The 22,557-nt window shown below is 37.8% G+C and overlaps 1 protein-coding gene across 1 annotated transcript in view; it reads right to left on the bottom strand.

Annotated features, from left to right (window-relative positions):
• LOC109098297 (forkhead box protein J3-like) overlaps positions 1-22,557 on the bottom strand; it is a 101,264-nt gene that overhangs the window by 14,159 nt on the left and 64,548 nt on the right. The window contains exons 3-5 of the mRNA XM_042734086.1: positions 15,384-15,458; positions 8,433-8,516; positions 4,208-4,309 (exon numbers count right to left, since the gene is read on the bottom strand). Of these exons, the coding sequence (XP_042590020.1) occupies positions 4,208-4,309; positions 8,433-8,516; positions 15,384-15,458 (261 nt within the window). The remainder of the gene's footprint in view (positions 1-4,207; positions 4,310-8,432; positions 8,517-15,383; positions 15,459-22,557) is intronic.

Genomic DNA, 22,557 nt, shown 5'->3' with positions numbered 1-22,557 from the left:
GCAGAATAAATGTTTCCCAATCCTATTATTCCCTGTTCATCAAAAGAGCAGAGCATAACAGTTGCTGGGGCTGCACTGGATTGAGGGTGGATGGGGGGTTAATGTCATGGAGTGATTTGCATATTATAACTCTTCCCTCATTCAACTATGTTTAGGCCTGGAAACAGTACATTACCAGAACCACTAACCCTGTGTGCAACTAGGCTCAGGCATGTCGAAAATTCAATCACGCAGAAACCAGTTACAATTATAATCAAAACCTGGTGTGAAGAACAAGTATAAATGTTATATGTAATTAAGTCATAAAAGAGGCTTTTAGCCATGAGCCTTTCACCACAATCTATTTTTACTCCCTGTATCCATAAAGTATGATTTAAGGACCTCGTCACACTGTGGTTTGTTCACCAAAATGTGGACGCCTACATGCTAACACTGTGTTCATGTCCACATGCACACACACACACGCACATACACAATGGGAAAGTAACACGCAGAGAGAAGGTAAGGGGTGAACAAATCCATTGCAAATACTCCTGTGTGTTTGCTGCGGTGGAAAAGGAGCACTATATTTAGATGTGAATTAAAGTAAAAAGCCAGTGGAGTCTTTCATATGGGCGACTAATCTTCAGCATGAGACAAGGATTATGAAATCAAAGAGAAATCCACCCAGGTGTCTCTAACAATAACTCGCATTCAAAAGAAAATTCTACTTCGACACAATTTAAAGACAATGTCAGAAAAAAAGGAAAGAGAGAAAGTTCAACTTAGGTTTCAATCCATCTTTTGTTACAATCTTTCAATATATAAAAATCTTTCAATATAAAATAAGAAATATTATAAATATGCAAATATATTTAAAATCATATCTAAAAATGTATATCATTAAATTACAAATCTCTCCCTCACACACACACACAATTAAGTTGATTATTTAGCAGTAATGTACTATGCATTAAAAGAAAAAGTTAGAAAGAAGGTAAGAAATATAATAACAAATATATTAAATATATTAAAATATGCATAAATATTAACATAATAAAATTATATATACACATATCAAATATCTGTTGATTTATTTAGCAACATTTCACATTCATTTCTACTATGCAATTTAAGAAAAAGATTATGAAAGTTTATGTTAAGCAAAGTATCATTTCAATGTTTGATTTATATTTCAATATAATGAAAATACAAATATAATAAAATATATTTAAAGAGGTCATATGATGCTGCTAAAAAGAACATTATTTTGTGTATTTGGTGTAATGCAATGTGTTTATGCGGTTTAAGGTTCAAAAAATGCACCGATTTTTACAAATCTCATCGTTCTGAAAAAGCGAGGTGTGCTCTGATTGGCCAGCTATGTATACGCGTTTTGGGGTATCCTCTGAAGTCGATTAACGCGTATACGCGTTTTGGGGTATTATACTGTGGTGCCAGAGTACTCCCCAGCAGCACGAGACTCAGTCCAGCTGCTCTGATCATGCACATCCCATCATCACTTTCTTTTAGCAGTTCAGTCAATGTACTGTTAGAAGTAACAGAATAACTCGGGATATTGGTTTATTTTGCGTCAGAGGGAGTGTAAGGCACGTTTATAAACCGAATAACTTAAGTCATTTGTGGATTAGTGCATACTGGAGACGCAAACCGTTTCAAATGATTCAGTTCGATTTGGTGAACTGTTTTGACCGGTTCACAAAGATCTGTTTAAATAGAAAGATTCGTTCATGATCCAGGCATCACTAGATGAGACAAAACCAATAAAACCCATTACAAACGAGGCATTTGTTGCATCCAGTGGGGACATAATTACTGATTATAATGACTTATACTGTCTTTTTATGTTGCGTATCACGCTGCGTAAAAATAAAACCATGTCTGCATTTGTGATCTGAGAAACAACATACAACAAGCCTACTCTACTGCTCAAAACTCGCACTTGAATCATCATTGGCAAACTATTTATATACAAAAAACATACTTACAGTCATGTCCTCTTTTAGGCCAAACAAAGTAGTTTCGCTTTCACAACGAAACACAGCGACTTCACAACATGGCAGCGGCGTCAACAGCGAAAATAAAAGTTACGCCTTCTTTCTTTGCGTAAACATTTGGACTCATAATTGTTGATACTTTATAAAGAATATCTCTTTGGATTTGAGACTTTAGTCTTTGCAACTTTACAGATCTTTTTTATGCACCAAGAGCTTGTAACACTCCAAAGAGAAAGGAAAAATTTAAATGGCATCATATGACCCCTTTAAATAATATTGAGTATAACATTTAAATAGCCTACATTTCTTGCAATAAGACTGCAGTACAGTCAGATTAACAAATCTTTCTATTTTAATTCACTTTGCAGATTCTCTCTTTAAAACATCATAGAATATAAGTCTGCAGATTCTATCTGGGCCTACTCACGAAGCTCAGCCAACTGAACTGAGAGAGGGAAAAGCATAGCAATACCACAGTGATCATTTAGTCAAATCTGTATCGCTTTAGGGACAGAAAATTCTGTAAAAAATGATGGACAGACATGAACAGTCTCAGCCAGGCTTTCCTTCTCCATGTTATGCAGCACAGGCGCTTTCCCATTGGCCTGCACTAGCAGGCGGGAAAGTATGAGAAAGAGGGAATTCCTGTGGCTTGGCATGAAGTGCTCAAGAGGCGTGGCACGTTCTCTGTTTACAGGGCCCACACTGAGAAACAGCATCTCCAAGGAGCCACCAAACTCTGCTGTCTTGTTTTTACTCTCCTGTGTATTTGGTTTCTAGTCTATCAGCATCTCAAATAGGAGGGCAAAGAAAGCATATGCTCATGGGATAACCCCGAAATCCCACTATTGGTGGATCTTGAAATTCTTCCCATATGAATCAGTCATACCTTAATCTTGAACTGTTTTGTTGTGTGAAACGTTGTAAAAGTAATTTGGAGGTGTTCAAAAACAACAATACTAATATCGCAATAAAACAATCAATAAAAAGATTTATGGTTTATTGTGTTAACACACAGGATGTGTTTTAAAACCAAAACCAAAAAAAAAAAAAAAAAAAAAAGTCAGTATTTGCATGCTATTTATCCTATTTATATATTTTACAGTATCACTTTGTTATTTGAAAACTGGGTCACTTATAAAGTTCTATTTTAGTTAGGACAACTCGCTAGGTTTTGCAAAGAAATGTTCTAGCAAACAAAACAATTCTATATACACTGTATATATATTATATACAGCACCAATACTGTATTCTATCCAGATGAACAGATCACCAAACATACTATAATTCAATCCAAATGAATTCCACATTCCCCCTCAGTCCTCATCTTAAACACCATGCTTAATGTGAAATACTATTGGTTTAATGCCTGAAGTAAATTAATAACTGATGCTTTTGGGCTTTGTTAAAGCACTCCAGAGAGAGCAAGCAGCCCGCACCAGGCCAAGAGTGGAGCGCTTAAGGTTTAAAAGCCTATTTCAATTTCAGAGTGTTTTGCTCCATTCCTTTTTACACACTTCTCCATGAAGTCATGCCACGGAGGGCGAGTTACGGTACGAGTCACTCCGTGTGCTCTGCCTAGAAGCATACAGCAGGTAATCAGACCTCCAAACATTCAACAAACTCACTTTTCTCTAGCAGAAAAGTACTCCAACCATTTAGCACAATACAAGCTTTTATAAATGCAGCACAATCTTTAATGTCACTTAACATTCACGAGTATTTTAATGCATACAGACCGGTCCCATCCACTATCATTGCAAGTTACCAAGATTTTTGCTTTATTAAGGAAAAGGAATGACAAATGGGAATTAATATAGTTGTTTCTGCATATTAAGATGGTATAAGAGGAAGCATTTTGATAAAATCACACACACGACAGAACCACTGAGGCAAACCATATCCAAAGATGAAGAATACTGTATTCGTGCATGGCTTAATATCTTGTGTAAGCGCAAACCTGACATTTTGGACTCGACAGACAGATAGAATAAGGTATTAGCGATTCACAATACACCGCATATGCACCGTTAAGAGGATTTGTGCACATAATGCCAGCCCAATATAGATGAGACTCGACGACATCACACATCAGTCCTGTTATGAAGTGCACGCATATAGTCATGGCAGGAAAAAATAAATGTAAACTGGGTATGTAGGCCGCTGGTGTCAGCTGTGATAGAAGAAACACAGCCAGGACTGAACTCTACCTTGTTAGTCACAGTGTTGATTGCCAGCGTTGGAGAGGCACTTCCAGAGATGATGCAGTCCATTCCCAAGTTATCCGACTCCAGGCTGTACGGCGTGGATGCCTGCAGGAAAACAAAAGAGACATACTCAGCCAACCAGGATGGAGACAATGAGGGATGTGAAGTGACTTTGATTTCTATTCAAAGGCGTTTGGTATTACTCTGGTGCAAAAAATTTAAAAGCATACGCAGTGAGCGTTTATCAACAACAAAAGAGCAACACCTTTTATTTAGGTCAAAATTGGAGGCATTCTGGGAAAGAGATGAGCAGGAGAGAGGAACGGCTCCCTGTGCTCTGTCTGCTCTTGCTGGGGTAAAAGATAACTTCAGCACGCCTGTCTCCCAAAACTGCTTATTATAAGAGGATTGCCTGGCAACAATGCGATTTTTAATTTGTGATAAACATAAATGAGATTTAGCTAAGTCACAATTTTTAATGTCAAAGAATTTCTTAAACGAGACAGCAGGAGGATGAGAGAGAGAGAGAGAGAGAGAGAGAGAGAGAGAGAGAGAGAGAGAGAGAGAGAGTGTCTAATAAAATATACTCCTAATAGCGAGCGTCGCACTTTGCACAAACAGAATTCCCACTTATTTTTGCATGCAGGATCAGGCTGAGAGAGAATGGATCTAATTGGAGGTTTTTGATGTGAGTGAAGTGAGTGTCAGTATGAAAAATGTTTGTGTGTGGCCTGAGGGCAGAGCTGTGTGCCGAGAGAATGATACTCTCACTGGAGTCTAGAGTGTGGCAATTATAAATGACACCAGCCTAACTGCCTGACCATACAGAGGAAAACACGCGCCACCAACTCAACACAAGAGGTCAATTAGGCTATCAGACTTATCACGTGATTTCTGACATATACACCTTTTGTCCAACCAATTTACATTCTCTTAAAGGGACAGTGCACTAAGGGTGTGCGATATGTATAGTCTCTGATAACATCACAATTGTTGTTTTAACAATGTATGAGCAGCCACTTAGTACATCACTCACTTTGCGACAACAAAACATGCCTTCATATCATGCATTCCATGAGCTTGATGTAGTCTGTTATACCATTACTTCTGTAATAAAATCTAACGTGAATATCCCACATCCCACAGTGTCACTACAGTAAATCCATGGTAAATGATGGTGATTTGTAGATTGAAAAGCCTTCTTACTGTCTCGTTGCACACAGTGTTTCTCCTATTGGGCTTTAAAGTAGTTTAAATGACAGAGTCATTTGTGTTCTTTGCTCTATTTGCGCTTCACACTGGATCTCGTAGCGCTGTTTAGTGCTCGCATGACCGAGTAAACACATCTGCTCTAGTGAGCTCGCGCTGCGCGGAAGTTTGAACTTTGATCCGAGCGGATAAACTTTCCGTGTGGCACGATTCAAATGAGTCATGCTGTTTCGTTCCACTTTAGGTGCAAAAGGATTATATCAAACATTTATCGAGGAAATTTATATCGCGATAATTATCGTTATCAAATTATCGCCCAGCCCTACTCTGGATATATAGTAACAAAGTAAATGACAATTTTTCTCCTCCACCAAAAAAACAACTAATGCTAATGTAACTAATGTAAAATATACATGAGAGTCAGGTACTACATTACTATAATATTGAAGGTTAAAATTAAATGATTTACATACACATGCTTGAATTACACAAAATTTTATAATAAGTTTAAGTACACTAAGTTTTTATAATAATAAAGTTACAGTTACTTAATTAGATTCCTACTCCAATTAGTTTAGTGAACAAACATTTAAATAGTGGCTGTCATAAAAACTTGATGGATTTATTCAAACAAATTAAACATTGAAGAACAGTAAAAAAATATATAATAAATGTTATACAGTGCTTATTTTTAGCTAAATGCTCCTCTCTAGCATTCACTTTTCTAGCTAACTAACAAGTTTTTGGTCACCTAATATGTTTTTTTGTACAATGTACAAAACTTTTTGTGAGTTTTTGGATGCAATGGGCGCTACAATATACCGTTCATTAACTGAAAACAGGTCAGCCCAAGTTATAATTTTGTCAGTATCGCACAATAAACTTCTTGGTGTCTAAAAACAACTAGTTCAAGCTAACATCCCCCCCCCCCCACATTGTGATGCCCTGATAAATAACACGCCTCTTCGCAAATGCTCTTTTCATCTACATGTCTTCAATCCCCGCCCCTTGCTCTTACTATAGCTAAACTTTTTTGGTTCGCCTGACTCCGATCCACAACGCAGGGCTGAACAAAATGATGCAAGATGCCTCTGAGCCAGGTCAACCTCGAAGGCCAGCGTCGAGTGCAGCAGAGTTGTATATTCCGGTGAGCACTGCACATAAATAATGGAAGGAAAAAGCTCTGGCTGAAAATAACCGGCGCAGAAACTCTGCATTAATTGATGTTTGCTAAAAAATGACTGCAGAATGCAACGTATGTAAAAGCTGCCTGGGGCACAGTTTATTAATAAGCTGGACCCCCACTACAAGATAAACTGAGCCACACTGAGTGAGACAGCTATATAAAAAGATATGAGCGCGCAATCAGAAAACCTGTGCGCAGCACAAATGTAAAGCACCGACTCAGACATGAAACAAAGCCAGTGTTATCAAATGAGGAAATATTCAGCCCGTCTCATTCTCTTCTATCAACACACCAAGCCCATGTTGTCACATATTTCTGGCCTTGTAAAAAAGCAAAAACCCAACACAGGCAGCATCATGCTAAAGGCAGACTGTCTGCAAGATAATGCTGATGGAAAAAAGAGACTTGAGCAATATCTTTATTTTGGCAAAACTAATACAATACTATGTAAACATTAAATCTTAAATGTGGTTGCCTGGTTGGTTTTGTTTGTTGCTCTTTCCAAAAGATAAAAAAAAAAAAAAACGTGCAATGAGCCATCAACACATACTCTGAAGAAATGATATGGTTTTCTGCTGACCTTTAAAGTTGAAAAAGATGAATCAGACTACAACAGGTTAAAACTTTAACACCTTTAACCACATAAACCACATAAAACAACATTTAACAACAAGTAATCATAACTTACACACAATACATACTAAAACAATATTTATTTTTCTGTAACATTTATTTTAAAATGCTTCTATATATTATCTTTGAATTATTTCAGTTTTTAATATCATTAAACTCATCTGAAACCGCAAAATCTTGGGTAAAACAATTTCTATTTCCATGGCAGTGTAAATCAAATTTTTTTTTTAGCATTACATCACTCTGCAACTAATCCATACCCCAAAAATAAAAGTACAATAAACGGATTAAAAACAATAAAAAATCAAAAAAAAAATTCACACAACTCCAGTGAAGCAAAAAGCTGTTTGTTTGTGATAAACATATTCTTCATTTAGATGTTTTTAACTTCAAATCACTGCTTTTCAAGACATTAACTAATGGACTGGGTTTGTGTGGATTACTTGTGATGCTCTCATTCTGACGGCACCCATTCACCTTCATTGAGCAAGTGATGTACTGCTAAATTTTTCTGAATCTATTCCGATGAAGAAATAAACTCATTTTGGATGACCCAATGCTGAATACATTTTCTTTTTTGGGTGAACAATTCCTTTCAAATTAAGATATTTCTTGTAATTCAACCCTTGTTGTTTTTTTCTTAGATAAACCAGGGTTCCCACTGTTTTGAAAAACATCAATAAATGAGGTAGCCTCTTTCTAGATACATGCAAAATATCAAAATCTTTTAATTGCATGGACATTTTTTAATTATTTTTCTGGTTATGCAAAGCTCTTATTTAGTTTTTTATTATTGTATTAATTGGCCAAAAACTGGCCAAATACTGTTTTTTAGTAAATCACAAACAACTGGAAAAGTTATGGGGCCTTTTAATATTATTATGGAGAATGGGGAGCCATAAAATTACTGTGCTGGAAACACTGTAATAATCACAGTGGCAACTGAACAGTATCTAAGCAACCACAGGGTCAAGAGAAGTGATGGAGCAAATCAGTGACATTGAGCTTGAACTGGGAGAGCGAGACACTCACTGTTTTCTGCTTTTTGATCACTCCCAGACTCTAAGTAATGAGCTGAGTTTGACTTGAGAAAGTCTGTATGTCTGAAAGCCGACCCCCAGGGGGGGTCTCGGAGCACACACACAAACTTAAACGCACACACAGACACACACAAAAACACACAAACAAACTTTCACTCACCCGCTCGCCAGACCGTGGCCTCTTCTTGGGTCGTGTGGGCAGCGTGTCCTCCTTTGGATTTGTGTCGATTGCCCAGTACGAACCCTAAAAACAGGATGAGGATGGAATATTAGTCCCAAAGCAAGTCATCATACTCTAAAATAGTGGTCAACTTAAAGGGGTCCTATTATGCTTTTTCACTTTTTCAACTTTAGTTAGTCTGTAATGTTGCTGATTGAGCATGAAAAAGATCTGCAAAGTTACAAAGCTCAAAGTCCACTTCAAAAGGAGAATGAAAACTACAATGAATGACTCGTTTGGACTACAAAGCATATTTTCTGGGATTTGCACAAATCACAAATATCGACGAATGGGACAAGACCTGGTTGAGCTGCACTAGAGAAGGCAATGAGTGTTATCACTATGTCGGAGACATGCTAGCTTTTCCAAGGCAGATGAACTTAGAGTGGTTACAATCATCTGGGTTTAAATTGTGCTCAATTTGATTTTGATGCAATATTTAGATTGAAGCTTGCAGGTGGCTATGGTAAGGGCATACATTTCCTGAGCAGGTGCCGAGTGCTGCCAACACAACACACACTGGCCCAGCTAACCAATTACAGCACATTTCTATTTCAGAAGGCGGGCCTTCATTTGATACAGGAACTGTTTGAGCTGTTCATGCCAGACTGGGGAGAGAGGTGTTGTAATAATGTAAAATATGTGAAAAAAACAACCTAGTATGAGAGCCTGTTCTATTACACCCAACAAACAAAACAAGAACTTTGTAAAAGGGCTTAACAGGACCCCTTTAAACCCATTCAATAAAACTTTGATGAAAAACAGAGCACGATAATCAGCAGGGTTTCCAATAGAGAAACTTCTGTAATCAGATGCTGGGCACATTCGCCAACGTCAAACACGTGCAATTTTTAGTTCATCAAAGTTTCAGCAGGCTCATTTGTAAGCCCATCACGTCGGGAGAACGTATATGTTGAGGTGCGAAGAAGTTGGGTCTTTTGCTACAGCCGTTTCTTGTGCTCGCTCTCTCGCTTCGCATTTCTCCTGAGCCTTGGCAGAGGCAGGTAAAATGTTAAGCCCCTCCTGAAGCCCCTCTTCCTCAGCCGCAGGTTTATCGATTGCTCCTGTTCAGGGCTGGACACAGAGGTGTTGGATTTCTGGTCAGGTCTGAGCTCTGATAATCAGGCAGAAAATAGCACACCTTGGATTGGGGCTGCTGGTATCCAAGCACCCAAGACCCTGGCTGAATAATTTATCTTTGCATTCTTCCTGTTTAATTTATTTTTCAATAGTGCTGCTCTTCCCAGAAGCTAAAGGCAACTCTGGCCACAAAGTTAGGCAAAAAGAAAAAGAAATTAACCTCCAGGTTTTATTTTAAAATATTTCATATTATATGGGATAAGATCTCAATTGTCCAGAGAGGGTGCGATCAAGACCTTCAAAATTACTTGTGCACAGCTCATGTGTGCACCTAAGCAAGAAGAATAATTGAAAATCACCAAAGGATTTGTCTAGACAGCATGCTTCAGGTTCCTCAAATGTACGGCCTCCAAAGACATATTGATAAAATGATGTAAATTTCTGCATTTAAACAGCAATACAGCACAGGTTAGAAGCTACGGAATGGCAATGAGCAAAGCTCCTGTGCCCGAACGGTTTTTCACAGCCTCCCTACCTTAAAAAAAGTTCTCATTATCCCTGTTTTAATACACGACTGTTGCAGCCATTTGTCAGCTAAGTGTGATGACAGCTCCAAAACAATATGACCAATCGCAACGCTCACAGCATGATCACACCTTGCTTTAACATGCCATTTTTTGGCCTTGGAAGCAGTGTACTAAAACCAGCCTAATGAGAGGATGTGACACAATTAACATTAATCAAATGGTAAACCAGGCATTCAAATTTTAACATTTATAAATGCTTATCACTTTTTAGCAGTCAACCAAAGTCAGACATTATAGTCATTATTTAATCTTAACTTTTAATAAGAGCCTCATCTAATTTTATATTATTACAAGGTACATACTGTTTTTGACAGGGTAAAAAAAAGGTGTTTTTTACACTACCATTGAGAAATTTTAACCAAACTATGTTACAGACTTTTCATTAAGATCCTAAAGAATCATATCAACTTGTGGAAAATGGGCATCCAATGACCCCTTTAAAACTATTGGACTTTAAAAAAAGCAACTTTTAATTTAACTTAAAACCATCTTTACATAAACCCATTATAATAAATTTAGCTACAGTACCTGTGCCCTTCAGCAAGTAGAAAATATACAGAATAAAGTTGTCAAACACTAAATTCTAAATTAAATATAGGCAAATTCTTAAAGCTACAAAGGTTACTGATTTTCTCTTCATTTGTTCTTTGATTAACAGACATTACAGCATCTGGGTTATTAGGTTTTTTTGGCTGCTATTTCTTTAAGAGGTGCTGCTTTTCTCAAAACCTTTTATTTATTTGACAGCACTAATATTAGTTCAGTGTTCGATACATCAATCCGACGATGTATCATCACAAGTATCGATAGTATCGATATAGCTGTCTGAGTATTAGGGGTTGAATAACTTCTGATTTTTTAAAATCGACTTTTATGTGATGAAAGTCGAGTTGAAATTGACTAGTTGCTGATAACATCATTAATGAACAAATAAATTTTATTTCTCACAGATTTCTGCTCGTTCTAAATCAGATATAGATAAAGTAGCACAGTAAACATCACATTTATATGAATGCATTAGTGAGAGCGATTGTGAGTGTGAATTAATTAAAGCAGTGGGCAGTGCTTAATATGAATACAAGAACAACATTTCAAATTGAGTAGAAAAGTGCTAGGTTTCTAAAAAAAAAATAATGATTAGAGCATAATATATAGGCTACAAGGATTAATCTGGACAGAGAAACACAATTGGGTTGCCAGATATAAAGAGATGTAATCCCCGAAACAGAGCTTCCCATTTGCGCAATACGGAAATATCTGATAAGTGTGTTACTTATCTTTGTCAATCTGGCAACCATGTGCACACGCTCTCTCCATTGTGGATAAAAGAGCTTGCTTTCTGAAAACACTGGTTAGCTTGCAGTTTAGCGATCTCCACTTCAGTATTCTATTCTCAGAAAAGTGTAATTCATCAAGTGTTCATTTATGAGAGAGAGAGAGGCTGTGTATGTATGAATTACCACCGTTTTGCCGCGTTTCTCTATTAACATTGAAGCTGTGGCTTTGATTCCTTTAAAAAACAATGATGTTACCAGCTCCTTGTTGAGAAAGATAATGTAGCTCTAGTTGATAAAATTGTGGGGCAGCGAAAAAAGTTTGTTCCTGAATGTCTGAGCACTGCCGCAACCTGATCTGTCTCAGTGACTGAGCGTGCATGTGCGTTAGATACAGTGAAGACAGCGCATTAGTTTAGAACTCTTCTAATTTTTTATTTTTTAAATGAAGGGAGTGTGTTAATTTGTGCAATGATAACCTACCAGCAATGTAAATATGATTTTTTTTTATATATTAGAATGAGTACATTCCAATATAAATTTATTAGAACAAGTACATTATTATTTATGGCCTGCAAACAATCAGAATATTGTACCTGATGGGGAGTGCCCAATGCAAGCATGAAACATATGCCATTACCTATATTGTACTGTGGTACAGTTATGGAGGCCCTTCATACTGCAGAGGTCAACTGCCTGCTCTGCCAATAGTTAGAAATGGCACTATAGTATACAGCGTTTAATAAACAGCTGTTTTACTAAATTCTGCTGAGGTGAAATTCAGTGCAGTCTTGTATCGTGATACGTATCGTATTGTGACTTTGCTTGTGGTACACAGCTCTAACTAATATATGTGTGTGTGTGTGTGTGTATATATATATATATATATATACACACACACACTAGGGCTGGACAATTATTCAATATCCATATGTATCGCGATATAATTTTTTCAATAACGGTAATATTTTTAAACACATTTCCGATATTTCTATATACATTAGCAGTATTTCCCATACATTGATTTATTTGTGGTGTCTGACTTTGTTGAATAAACGTGAGCCCTGCACGTCGCTGGTGTTTTAGATGAATGTATATCTGAAGGGAACCGACTGTCTTCAGAAAATTTTCGATGGCATTTTCATTTTATCTGATAAAGATGCGTTCAAAAGCGGAGCTGCTTTGATTACAGCCGTTACTGGAGAAACCACTGGTTCTACTGCTCTCACAGTGCCTCCTGCTGGCAGACAATTAGTTTGCATTCAAGTCCGTCTCCAGCAACGTTTTTTTTTCTCTGCAGCAACTTTTCATACAATTTCTATTTCAGATAAATGCTGTTCTTCTGAACTTTCTGTTCATCAAAGAAACCTGAAAAAAAATCTACTGAGCTGTTTTCAACATAATAAATTATTTTTGAGCAGCAAATCAGAATTTAAGAATGATTTCTGAAGGATCATGCGTCTGGAGTAATGATGCTAAAAATATAGCTTTGAAATCACACAAATAAATTACAATTTAAAATATTTACAAATATAAAACAGTTATTTTAAATAGTAAAAATATTTCAAAATGTTACTGTTCCTGCTGTATTTTGGATCAAATAAATGCAGGCTTGGTGAGCTTTAAGCAAGATTAAGCAAGGAATATGCATGACGTATCATTAGAGAGCGACGTGTGCAGTAAAAACATCAAAAGCTTATCCTGACATTCAAAGAATAAATCATCATACTATACATATTATCTATTCTATGCAAATTGATAAAGAGCACATGGCACTTGAGTTGAGAGGTGTGCTGATGTGAAAGGGTCTTCAGTTTCTTTATAAATTCTAATGTAGCATGAGTAGCTTAAAATGTTAAATACTAAAGGTAGTGAGTGCTCCCACACAATAAATAGACTAGATAAGTACAGCTACTCTCAAATAGTTTAACAAACGGTGAAACACGATCTTCACCTTGCATCACAATTTACGCATTATATTCCAACATCAGACCATCAGAGTGCATAACATGCATTACAGTTTCCCTGTAACAAACATGTTCTTTATTTCAATTTAAATAACCATGTTCCTGTAATTGATGCAGTGACGATGAAGGACAGCTGAAGGTGACTGAGAACGCTGGCAGTCTGTTACACCTAGCAGACGTAATTTAAATTAAAACTACTGCAAGATACTTTCACTGTGGAAGGGGAGGCTGAGTAGCGTTCCTTTTAATTAGCTGAAAAATCTTGAAAAACCGAAAGCCCTTGGGAGGGGTGTATCTGTAGGCTGCAACACAATCCCTGGAGAGAAAGCAACGTTTAAAGAAATCCATGAAAGGCGAGTTTACATGAATCTGAAATGTAGGGCAATACATTAAGATTGTGTCGAGGTTACTTGTTTAGATAATAAACTCAGCTAAACCCCAAAATTAAAAGCCATTAAAGAAATGCACTAAAGAACATTAACACACCTCCCTTAACAATGACCAATGCAAATCAAGTATTACATTTTTCAAAATGAAGAAGTACATTTATAACATTTCATAGCACTTTACATTACAGTATTCACTAAGTAGACTTTTTATCCAAAACAACTTAAAATGGGGAAGATATAAATATATTACATAATACTGTTCAAAAGTATGGGGTTGGCAAGATTTGTATTAAACTAATTAATAGTGAGAGAAAAGACTGAAGGATCGTGTGACAATGAAGTCTGGAAAAATGTCTATATTATATATTTTAACATTAAAATAGAAAAGAGTTCATTTAAATTGTAACATTTCACAAGATTACTGTTCTTCATTTTTTAACAAATAAATGCAGCCTTTGTGAACATAAGAAACTTCTTTCAAAACTACAAACTACTGGCTTAATGGTAACTGCCTTCTAATTGAAATTTTCATTCTAATGGGAAAAAAAAAAAATCAATAAGACAGTCTCAACGCAGGCTAGACCTCTCCGACCAGAAGTCTACTCAAGGGCAAATGCGATTGTATCCAAAGTTCGGCCTTCCTCATTCTCAGTAGCTGCTGCGGATCACAAAGGTGAAGTGAACAATTGTTTTTGCCATCTCTGCGAAGCATGCCTCAGTTACTATCTTGCACAAACAGCAGGGTCCATATTCCTGCCATATTACAATATTGATGGAACATATCAAGAGAGCCCCGCGCAGCTTTGAAGTTCTCCTTCCAGGGGGGAGGGCTGTGTGGAAGGAGGCAAATTCCAAATTGAACATTAGGGATGCAAGCATGTTGGCCGTGCATTCGGAATAGAATTCATCCAGCGATAGATTATTTTGTATTTAGTGGAGCACATCCCAGGAGTGTCAATATCAGAGGATCACAGCAGAACATGAAATTAGCATTCAGTCCCCATCCCCTGCATGCCTCGGCTCTTCTCTTTATGTCGCACTGTGAGCGTATGTGCGTGAACGCGCTCGCACAAGATGGCTGAGGATACAGAGAAATGAGTGTGTGTGTGTTTTGGCAGCAGTGCTTTATGGAAGAAAAAAAACAGGTTAACCGGGGTCCATCAATGCTGTATTGATGCACTGACAACACTGTATATATTTCAGAAAATAAACACGTGTTATCAGATGTGCATGCTTATTTTGAGATGTATATCGCTATGGACTCTGGCCTAAACGTGAATCAGTCTGGGCTGTTTTTGGTCCGGCGAGCCGCGCTAGCGGTACACCGACTGAGGAGAAGCAGGTGGTGGTCTTCCCCCCTCTCGTGCAGTAAGTGCCGGGCTGAAGTACTTTCTCCTCTCCCTGAGAGAGCTCCGGAAAGTGCTTTTAAAACATTACTGCGAGTGCTCGCTCTCATCTATTTTCACAAGGATACGTATGCATTTTTTAACGGCTGAATCTGCTCTGGAAGCGGCATTTTGTATTTAGCGAATGTACAAAACCTGCATTTCTGAATAAAACAGCACTACATATGGAGGAAAAAGAGAACGCTTACCTTTCCCGGGTCATCTTTGGAGCGTGGCACTTTGAGAAAACACTTGTTCAACGAGAGATTGTGCCGTATTGAGTTCTGTAGGAGGAAAGGGAATAAGAGAAGTGTTTAGGTTGTTTATAGGTTAATGAGACTCCCGCATGATATTACACTACAGTAGTACCTAAAACCCTCATTTACATGCAGCATATAGCGCGCTGCCAGACGGCGGTGTAGCAATCGCAAGCATGTATGGTCCCTGCAAATAAGAAAATATGAATAAAACACTGGGGTATTATAACCCAGAGCCTGCGTCATCTTTTCTGCACTATGCAAAGCAACCGGGCCAGAGAAATATATTAAAGAGATTCATCTTGCTGCAGACGACAGCCTCAAAAAAAAAATTGCAGGACGATTAGGACGATTGCAGAATATTGAGACTCCTAAACTCAATAATAAAAACCCCTGACTCAACTATTTTTAACTACACAGAGATTTTTCATAACTTCTGAGATTCCCACACGTGTCCGAGTGCACTGAGACTGGTGTGACAAAGAAAAATTCCTAAACATGAAGGATGCCCTGAGGTTAATCAAAAAAAAAAAGGAAGAAAAAAGATCCCGTTTAATAGCATAGTAATTAATTAATCATCCCGTTCCTCAGGGGGAAATGAATTATGCAAATTATTTTTTTTAAACTTACACAATTCTTTAATGAGCAAAAGGTAATTTTGCAGCATGTGAGGGATGAATCAGCAGGAGGCGGCTTGAACGCACATCATGCCTTAATGCTCGGCGCGTTCCAGTTGGAGCTCAGCCAGCCACTTGGCTTAAGACACTAGAAACGCACAGGTTTTGAAATCATTTGACCAAATTGTATTGACAGATGGCTGTGATATAAAAGCTCTGGGATCTTTGCATGAGCTGGTCTGGTGTGGAACGAGCCTACCGAAAGAGAATCGCTCACGAGAGAGGCGATTAGATGAAAATGCTAAGCAAACACACAGTCTAGGTTAATATGTGATGAATTTGTGTGAAATAACTACCGTATAACATCTAATGAGGGCAATAATGGGCTGTTTCCACTGGGCCTATCAAGGATGTCTGCAGGTGCGTGTTAGATGTTTAACAGCAGACGAAGGGAACGACATGTCAAGGTAAGGGAGTCTCTGACTGCGTCAGCAGTACTGAAACCATTAGTGGCCATAAAGGTGAGCTCTCCAGGACAACTGAACCTGATAGGTCATGAGATGCACACATAAAAACAAAGGTGGGTCAGAGCAGTTTATAACCCACTGTTGAACCAGCTGCATCTGTCCACAGACCCTAATCTTGTAAAGCATTAACACTTTAGCAGCCACAGCAACTCTAGACACTGCAATATCCAAGGTTAGTCACGCAGACAACGTCACATTCTCTCCCTGGAAAAAACAACAACAACAACAACGTCAATTACTTAAGCCTGCACTGCAATAGCAATGTGCAATTTGGCCATTTTGAATGCTTGAGTATTTAACAGATAAAACAGGAGGGTAAGCTGAAGAGAGCAAATGAAGCAAGATCTTTCTACTTTTTAATTATTATTATAAATATGCATCAGATGGACATGCTTCAGCTCATGAGTTTCACAATCTGAAAGAATCACTGAATAGATGAAACAGATCACTTTCTTGCTCAAAGCAATGATTCTGTATCCACCTTCTATCAGGTTAGGTGGCAACTAGCTAAGTGGACATGCAGGTCAGACAGGCAGGTCTCTTCTCCTGGCTGTCACACTCTCGCTTTTGTCCTCCACTGCTTTAACCTTCCTCTCTCTTCTCTGTCTCTCCGTCTTTCTCTGCTGGGGGCCGGAGGGTTCAAGGTTGGCTCAGCAGGGCTCCTGCAGACAGACACGGCTAATAAGCACTACTGCACCAGTCCAGTCTGTCTCCAACTCTCTATCAGGGGAACTAACCAGGAGAGCCGCAGGGCCAGCTGCCATTCTGACACACTGAGTTTGAGTGTGTGTGTGTGTGTGTGTGTATGTGTGTGTGTGCATGTGTATGTGTATGTGAGAGAGAGAGAAAGTGAGAAAAAAGGAAAGGAATGACCAAAAGAAGTCAAAACCTGTGTGACAGCTTATGTGTGTAAAAGCCCACTCTTTATCAGATGGACAAAGCTACCAAATCCAATGCATGTTATGAACATTAGCAGCATGCCATACATGACCAACAGGGTTTTGCTATAAAACAACCTTTAAGGGATTTTTTTTTCTTTTAATATATTAAGACCTCTACATTATATCACATATATAATAGATTTTTTAATATAAATATTTAAATGACAATTTAAATATTTAAATGAATTTATATTTAAATTCATATTTCATACAATGGTATAAATAACAATTATTATCAATATATTACTAATTAAAAATATAAGATCTCTTATTAGATGACATTTTATCACACATTTTTAAATATATGCATTCCATATTTTATATACAAATACATGTTTTCCACATGGGTTGCAAATTTTTCGTGTCGATGACATGATTATTCATGACAACATGAAGTGCTACTATGCCTTAGATCTTTGCACGCTTAAGGTAGGACATGTATCCTGACTAAATTCATCACCGCCCTGCTTGTCAGTGAAATGCATAAGAAACACCCATTTTTTTTTTTTTTTGACTCTGCGTACAACCTAGAAAATGAGTTTTACTTTTTGATGAGTTGTGTCTGTCTCATATATCACTACATGTTAACAAGCAAGTCCTGTCTGACAGTATCTTTACACGCACATGTAAAACCAAAGGTTAGCCGGTCACTCCTGAACATAACAAAGGACTTCTAGAGTGTAAAAATATTCCACAACACATGAAATGATGAGCAGCTAACACTGCTGTATGTCTTATGCTTGATTGTAAGATTACAGCTGGAGCTCAGAAGCACCGCAGTGCAGTGAAGTGATGAAGAGGAGGAGGAAGAGAGCTGTAGGAGTCATTGAGGATGAGGAGCTACATTAAAATAGTCAGACACTGAGCTCTGTGGGAGTGCCTGTCCATTACTGTCTCAGGGGGCTGAGATGTACCTGCGTTCCACAGCGGGAGCGCTGTCTTGTAACCCCCATTGCAAACAGGCTCGCTGACAGTCAGTGCACCCATCCGCCCACTCACCCCTGGCCTCTCGCCCACCTTTCCCAACATGACAGAAGGGCAGGCGGCAGAAAGTGGGTCAGGCTGACCTCCTCGTCCCGAGTATCAAGCGCTCAGCGTGAGTCAAAGGGACAGGCCGTGTCGCAGCGGAGTTCTTCATCAAGGACATACCGCAGTTCCCCGCCTGCTCAGCCCAGGGTGCCCAGGTTACAGCAGAACCATCCCATCAGTGCTGGCAAATCCAGCCTGACATCCTCACTCCACATACCATGACACAGAGGGAGACTTTAAATTATGGGTGGTTGGCCAGGAAACTGATGATGACTTGATTACAAGATAAAACACATTTTAACATCTGAAGGTCTCAATGTAAAGGCCCTATATATAGTAGAGCAGCTATATGCATCCAATTCATGTCAGGCTATTATTGTGATGTAACTGAAAAGTTTAACATATGAACAATACAATACAATACAATATGCAGTACGGGTGTGCGATAATGACAAAAAAAACAAAAAAAAACGTATCTCTATATTTTCTGGAATTTTGTCAACAATTGTAATTAGACAATATTTTGCTGAGTGGGTTATTGTGCTGGTATTTTGGCAGGTTTAGGACTGTCAAAGGACATCTGACTCCAAAAGCTTTTGATATTCTTCATATTCTGTGCAGTGATTAGTTTGCAGGAGTAAGAGAAAATAACTTTTCCAATAAGAATAACTGATTATCTATTATGGGCATTTTTATGTTTATAAGGCCATTTTTCTAACCTAATCAAATGTATGCATCATTTTGTGTGTCAAATTCTTAAATTTAATTAAGAAATTCAAATAGTAAGACACTATAGGGCTGTTGCCAATCAAATAATATTTGTGTTTGCAATACAGAGGTGGCACAGAAGCTGCATCATTCTGAAGTGCCATTTAGATGCATTCACACAGGCTGTATAATGCAGGACATGAACATATTTAACCTGCAGTTACAAATGCATAAATAATGTTTTGATGTTACAGAAAAGGTGGCAAGTCACTGCATGAGTGAGTCACTGAGTCATTCATTCCACCAATTCGTTTAAACAGCTGATTGATTCAGCGAGGAAACACAGTTGATAAATAATATTATCCTCAGAAATCTTCTATTCATTCTAATGGAATGTTACATTAAGCTACTATGATTTAGTTCCTAAAGAAGCATTTCAAAATTGTATTATAAAGAAATAACATAGGTTTAAGTTTTATAAAGAAAATCCATCTCGAAAAAAACTCTTCTCCTTAAGACACAAAACAACTAGGTATATGGAATTTGTGTATGACTTTAGCTTAAATTGTTAATTTGTCCAGCCACCAGTAAAGCAATTTTCACCACAATGCTGTACTATCATGTGAAAGGTGTGGGGGGAAATAAAGAGCAAGTTTGACTGATGCTACAAAAAGTAGCATTTCAGTACTCCAGAGGACATCCCAAACACAGCCTGGAATTCCCAGCATACCTGCTTATACACTGTGTGTGACTTCTGTGCAGTGTACCCGTTCCCACCCATCCCATACACTATTTTGTTTTCTCTCTCTCAAATGCATTCAATATCTTTGACATATGGGCTTTTCCGCAAACCACGCTCAAGTTCCCTCAGCCACTGCAGTTTCTGACAAGCCCTTTGCAAACACAGAGACGTACACAGGCATTTCTTAAGCTTGCAATATCTGTACACACGTTAGGGAATGTAGCACGTTGGCAGACTGTGTTTGTAATGGGCGTGGGAAGATGCTGGAGCTGGTTTTTTCATGTACGTGGTGAGAGGAGGCACAAACGGTGCTCTTAACTGGACTCGGGGTGGAACACACCATCAAGTTCGCAGACTAAACCTGTGAAAATATCCACCACCTTTGACAGACAAGCCATGCTACTGCTGCCTGGAACTGGATGCAGTGAGGTTTTAATCCACTTACAGCATGGAGAATCCCTCACCCTCGGCCACAGCGATGAGGACAGCATGACTGAGTGTGAGAGAGGCTGGAGCTGATAAGGTGCTAAGATGCGGGGGCCCCTTGTTAAATGAGTATCGGGAAGGCATCATACTGAAGCTGTACCTGAACTCTGGCACTGTTTACACCTGGAATTATCATCAGTTTTAGGTGATCCTAGCACAAAAAGACACCAATTACAATAAATATTTAGCACTATACTGATTGGCATACAAAATAATTCTTGCAGATGTAACTGTATGGTTCAAACTGACTGTTGTTTTCCCTAAAGCCACAAATGTGTGAAAAAAAAAAAAAAAAAAAAAAAAAGAGTAAAAATTACTAATTGTAATAACAATTTACAGTTTTAAGGTTCCATCCCCTTTGTTTAATGGTTAATGTTAATTTGACACATACTAATTCATATTTAAAATGTATACGTTTTCTAAATCAACACTAATTACGAACAAATACTGTAAAACAAGATTCATTGTTAGTTCAAGATAACTTGGTATCTACCAGTTGAACCTAATTGCAAATTATTATATTTATGTAATTTTATAAATAAACATTTTAAATTATAATCCCCTAAATTGCTAGCATTGTTAATGCAATTCACAATTACTTTTTCTTTTTTTTAAATAAAATTACATTTAGCACTGACCACACTAATTCACCAGAGATGAAAATTAATACCAGGCAAACAACCTTTAAAAGTTAAAGGTTCTTCATGGAATCACCAATGCCAATAAAAAGCTTTCACTTTTAAGAGTGTAAATAGGCTGTAATACCCGAGTATGTTCCATATATATCCATTTTATGAAGAAAAAAAAAGAAAAAAAGTTATTTTCATTTAAACGGCTGACAATCACTTGAGAAAACACACCAAAGCAGAGCAAAACGGCATTTCTAACTTCAGCTTCAAGACAAACAGCCCACAATCGAGCAGCAGTGGACGACTAGTTTAATGATTTCTCAACTTCATTTTTCAAGGACTTCAAAGGTATTTGATCTCTTTTCTCTTGGCATCTAGTAGCAGTGTGTTGGCATGCAATGTTTTTAAAGCCCATTCCTTCTCTGATCTTTACTCGCTTATACGTAGTTTTAATAAACCATGAAGATTTTGCTAGCTGCAGCAAAAATGAATGCCAAGGTGAAAACCACAATAAACACAAAGAGCCCCATTACACCGAGATCTGAATAGCTCGCAACGAGAACAAGTTGAGAAGCGGCACGGTCAATACAAGCAAGAAGTAATGCCGCGTGCAGTGTACTCGGTGAAGTATTGCGATAATTAAAATTTGCAGATGCTGTACAAAGTAATATAACACCTTGGGGAACTGACTAATTCGGAGTTTAAATTAAACCCATCATTCATGTAAAGTATGTTAATTTGTAAGACTAATAATACATGAGTACCGTGGTAAGTGAGCCCTGAACAGATACTAGACTAGACAATGCATGCATGATGACACTGGTTCTTTTTTTTTTTTTTTTTTTTTTCTTCATCTTGACCAACTTAACAAAGAATCTGATGAAGCCTTGAGGACGGAGACAGTGACTACGTCAAATATCAAGTCCAAGTCTCTGTATTTCTTTGAAAGACACAGGAGTGCTGATGAAATAAATAAATAGCCTTAATAACCCCTTTGAGCATCTTGAGAGTCTGGCTACATGATCCTCTTTTATAAAAAGTGGCAATGAAAGTCTTCCAAATGGACTTCCTTCTCTACATAAGAGCATAGCTGCAGCTCTGTCACAAACACTTCGCAAGGCTTTGCAAACTAAACTGTCAAAAGTTTTCAATAGAAATTCAAAAATCAGTCTCCAACTGTGTGACCAGGGTTCAAAAAGAGACAAGAGAGGACTATTCATTCAGATTTTCTTTCCGAGTTAGGCTGGCTTTGTCACCCAAGGTGCTTTTAAAGCAAAGAGAGCCATTTTATATGACCTGACCTCTCTCTGGAGATTTCAAAACCCTCTGTATCCTTTTCTACATGTTTTCAAGGCTGCAGTACTTACTTTAGATTAACAGCAGAGAGTCCAATTTAAAACAGCAGCCATTTAATAAAGTTTTTAAATGTTTTGGGAAGAAATTCACT

The sequence above is a fragment of the Cyprinus carpio genome, chromosome B11 (genome assembly GCF_018340385.1).
Source record: "Cyprinus carpio isolate SPL01 chromosome B11, ASM1834038v1, whole genome shotgun sequence".
Lineage (NCBI taxonomy): Eukaryota > Metazoa > Chordata > Actinopteri > Cypriniformes > Cyprinidae > Cyprinus > Cyprinus carpio.
This window is presented reverse-complemented; position numbering and strand designations above follow the sequence as displayed.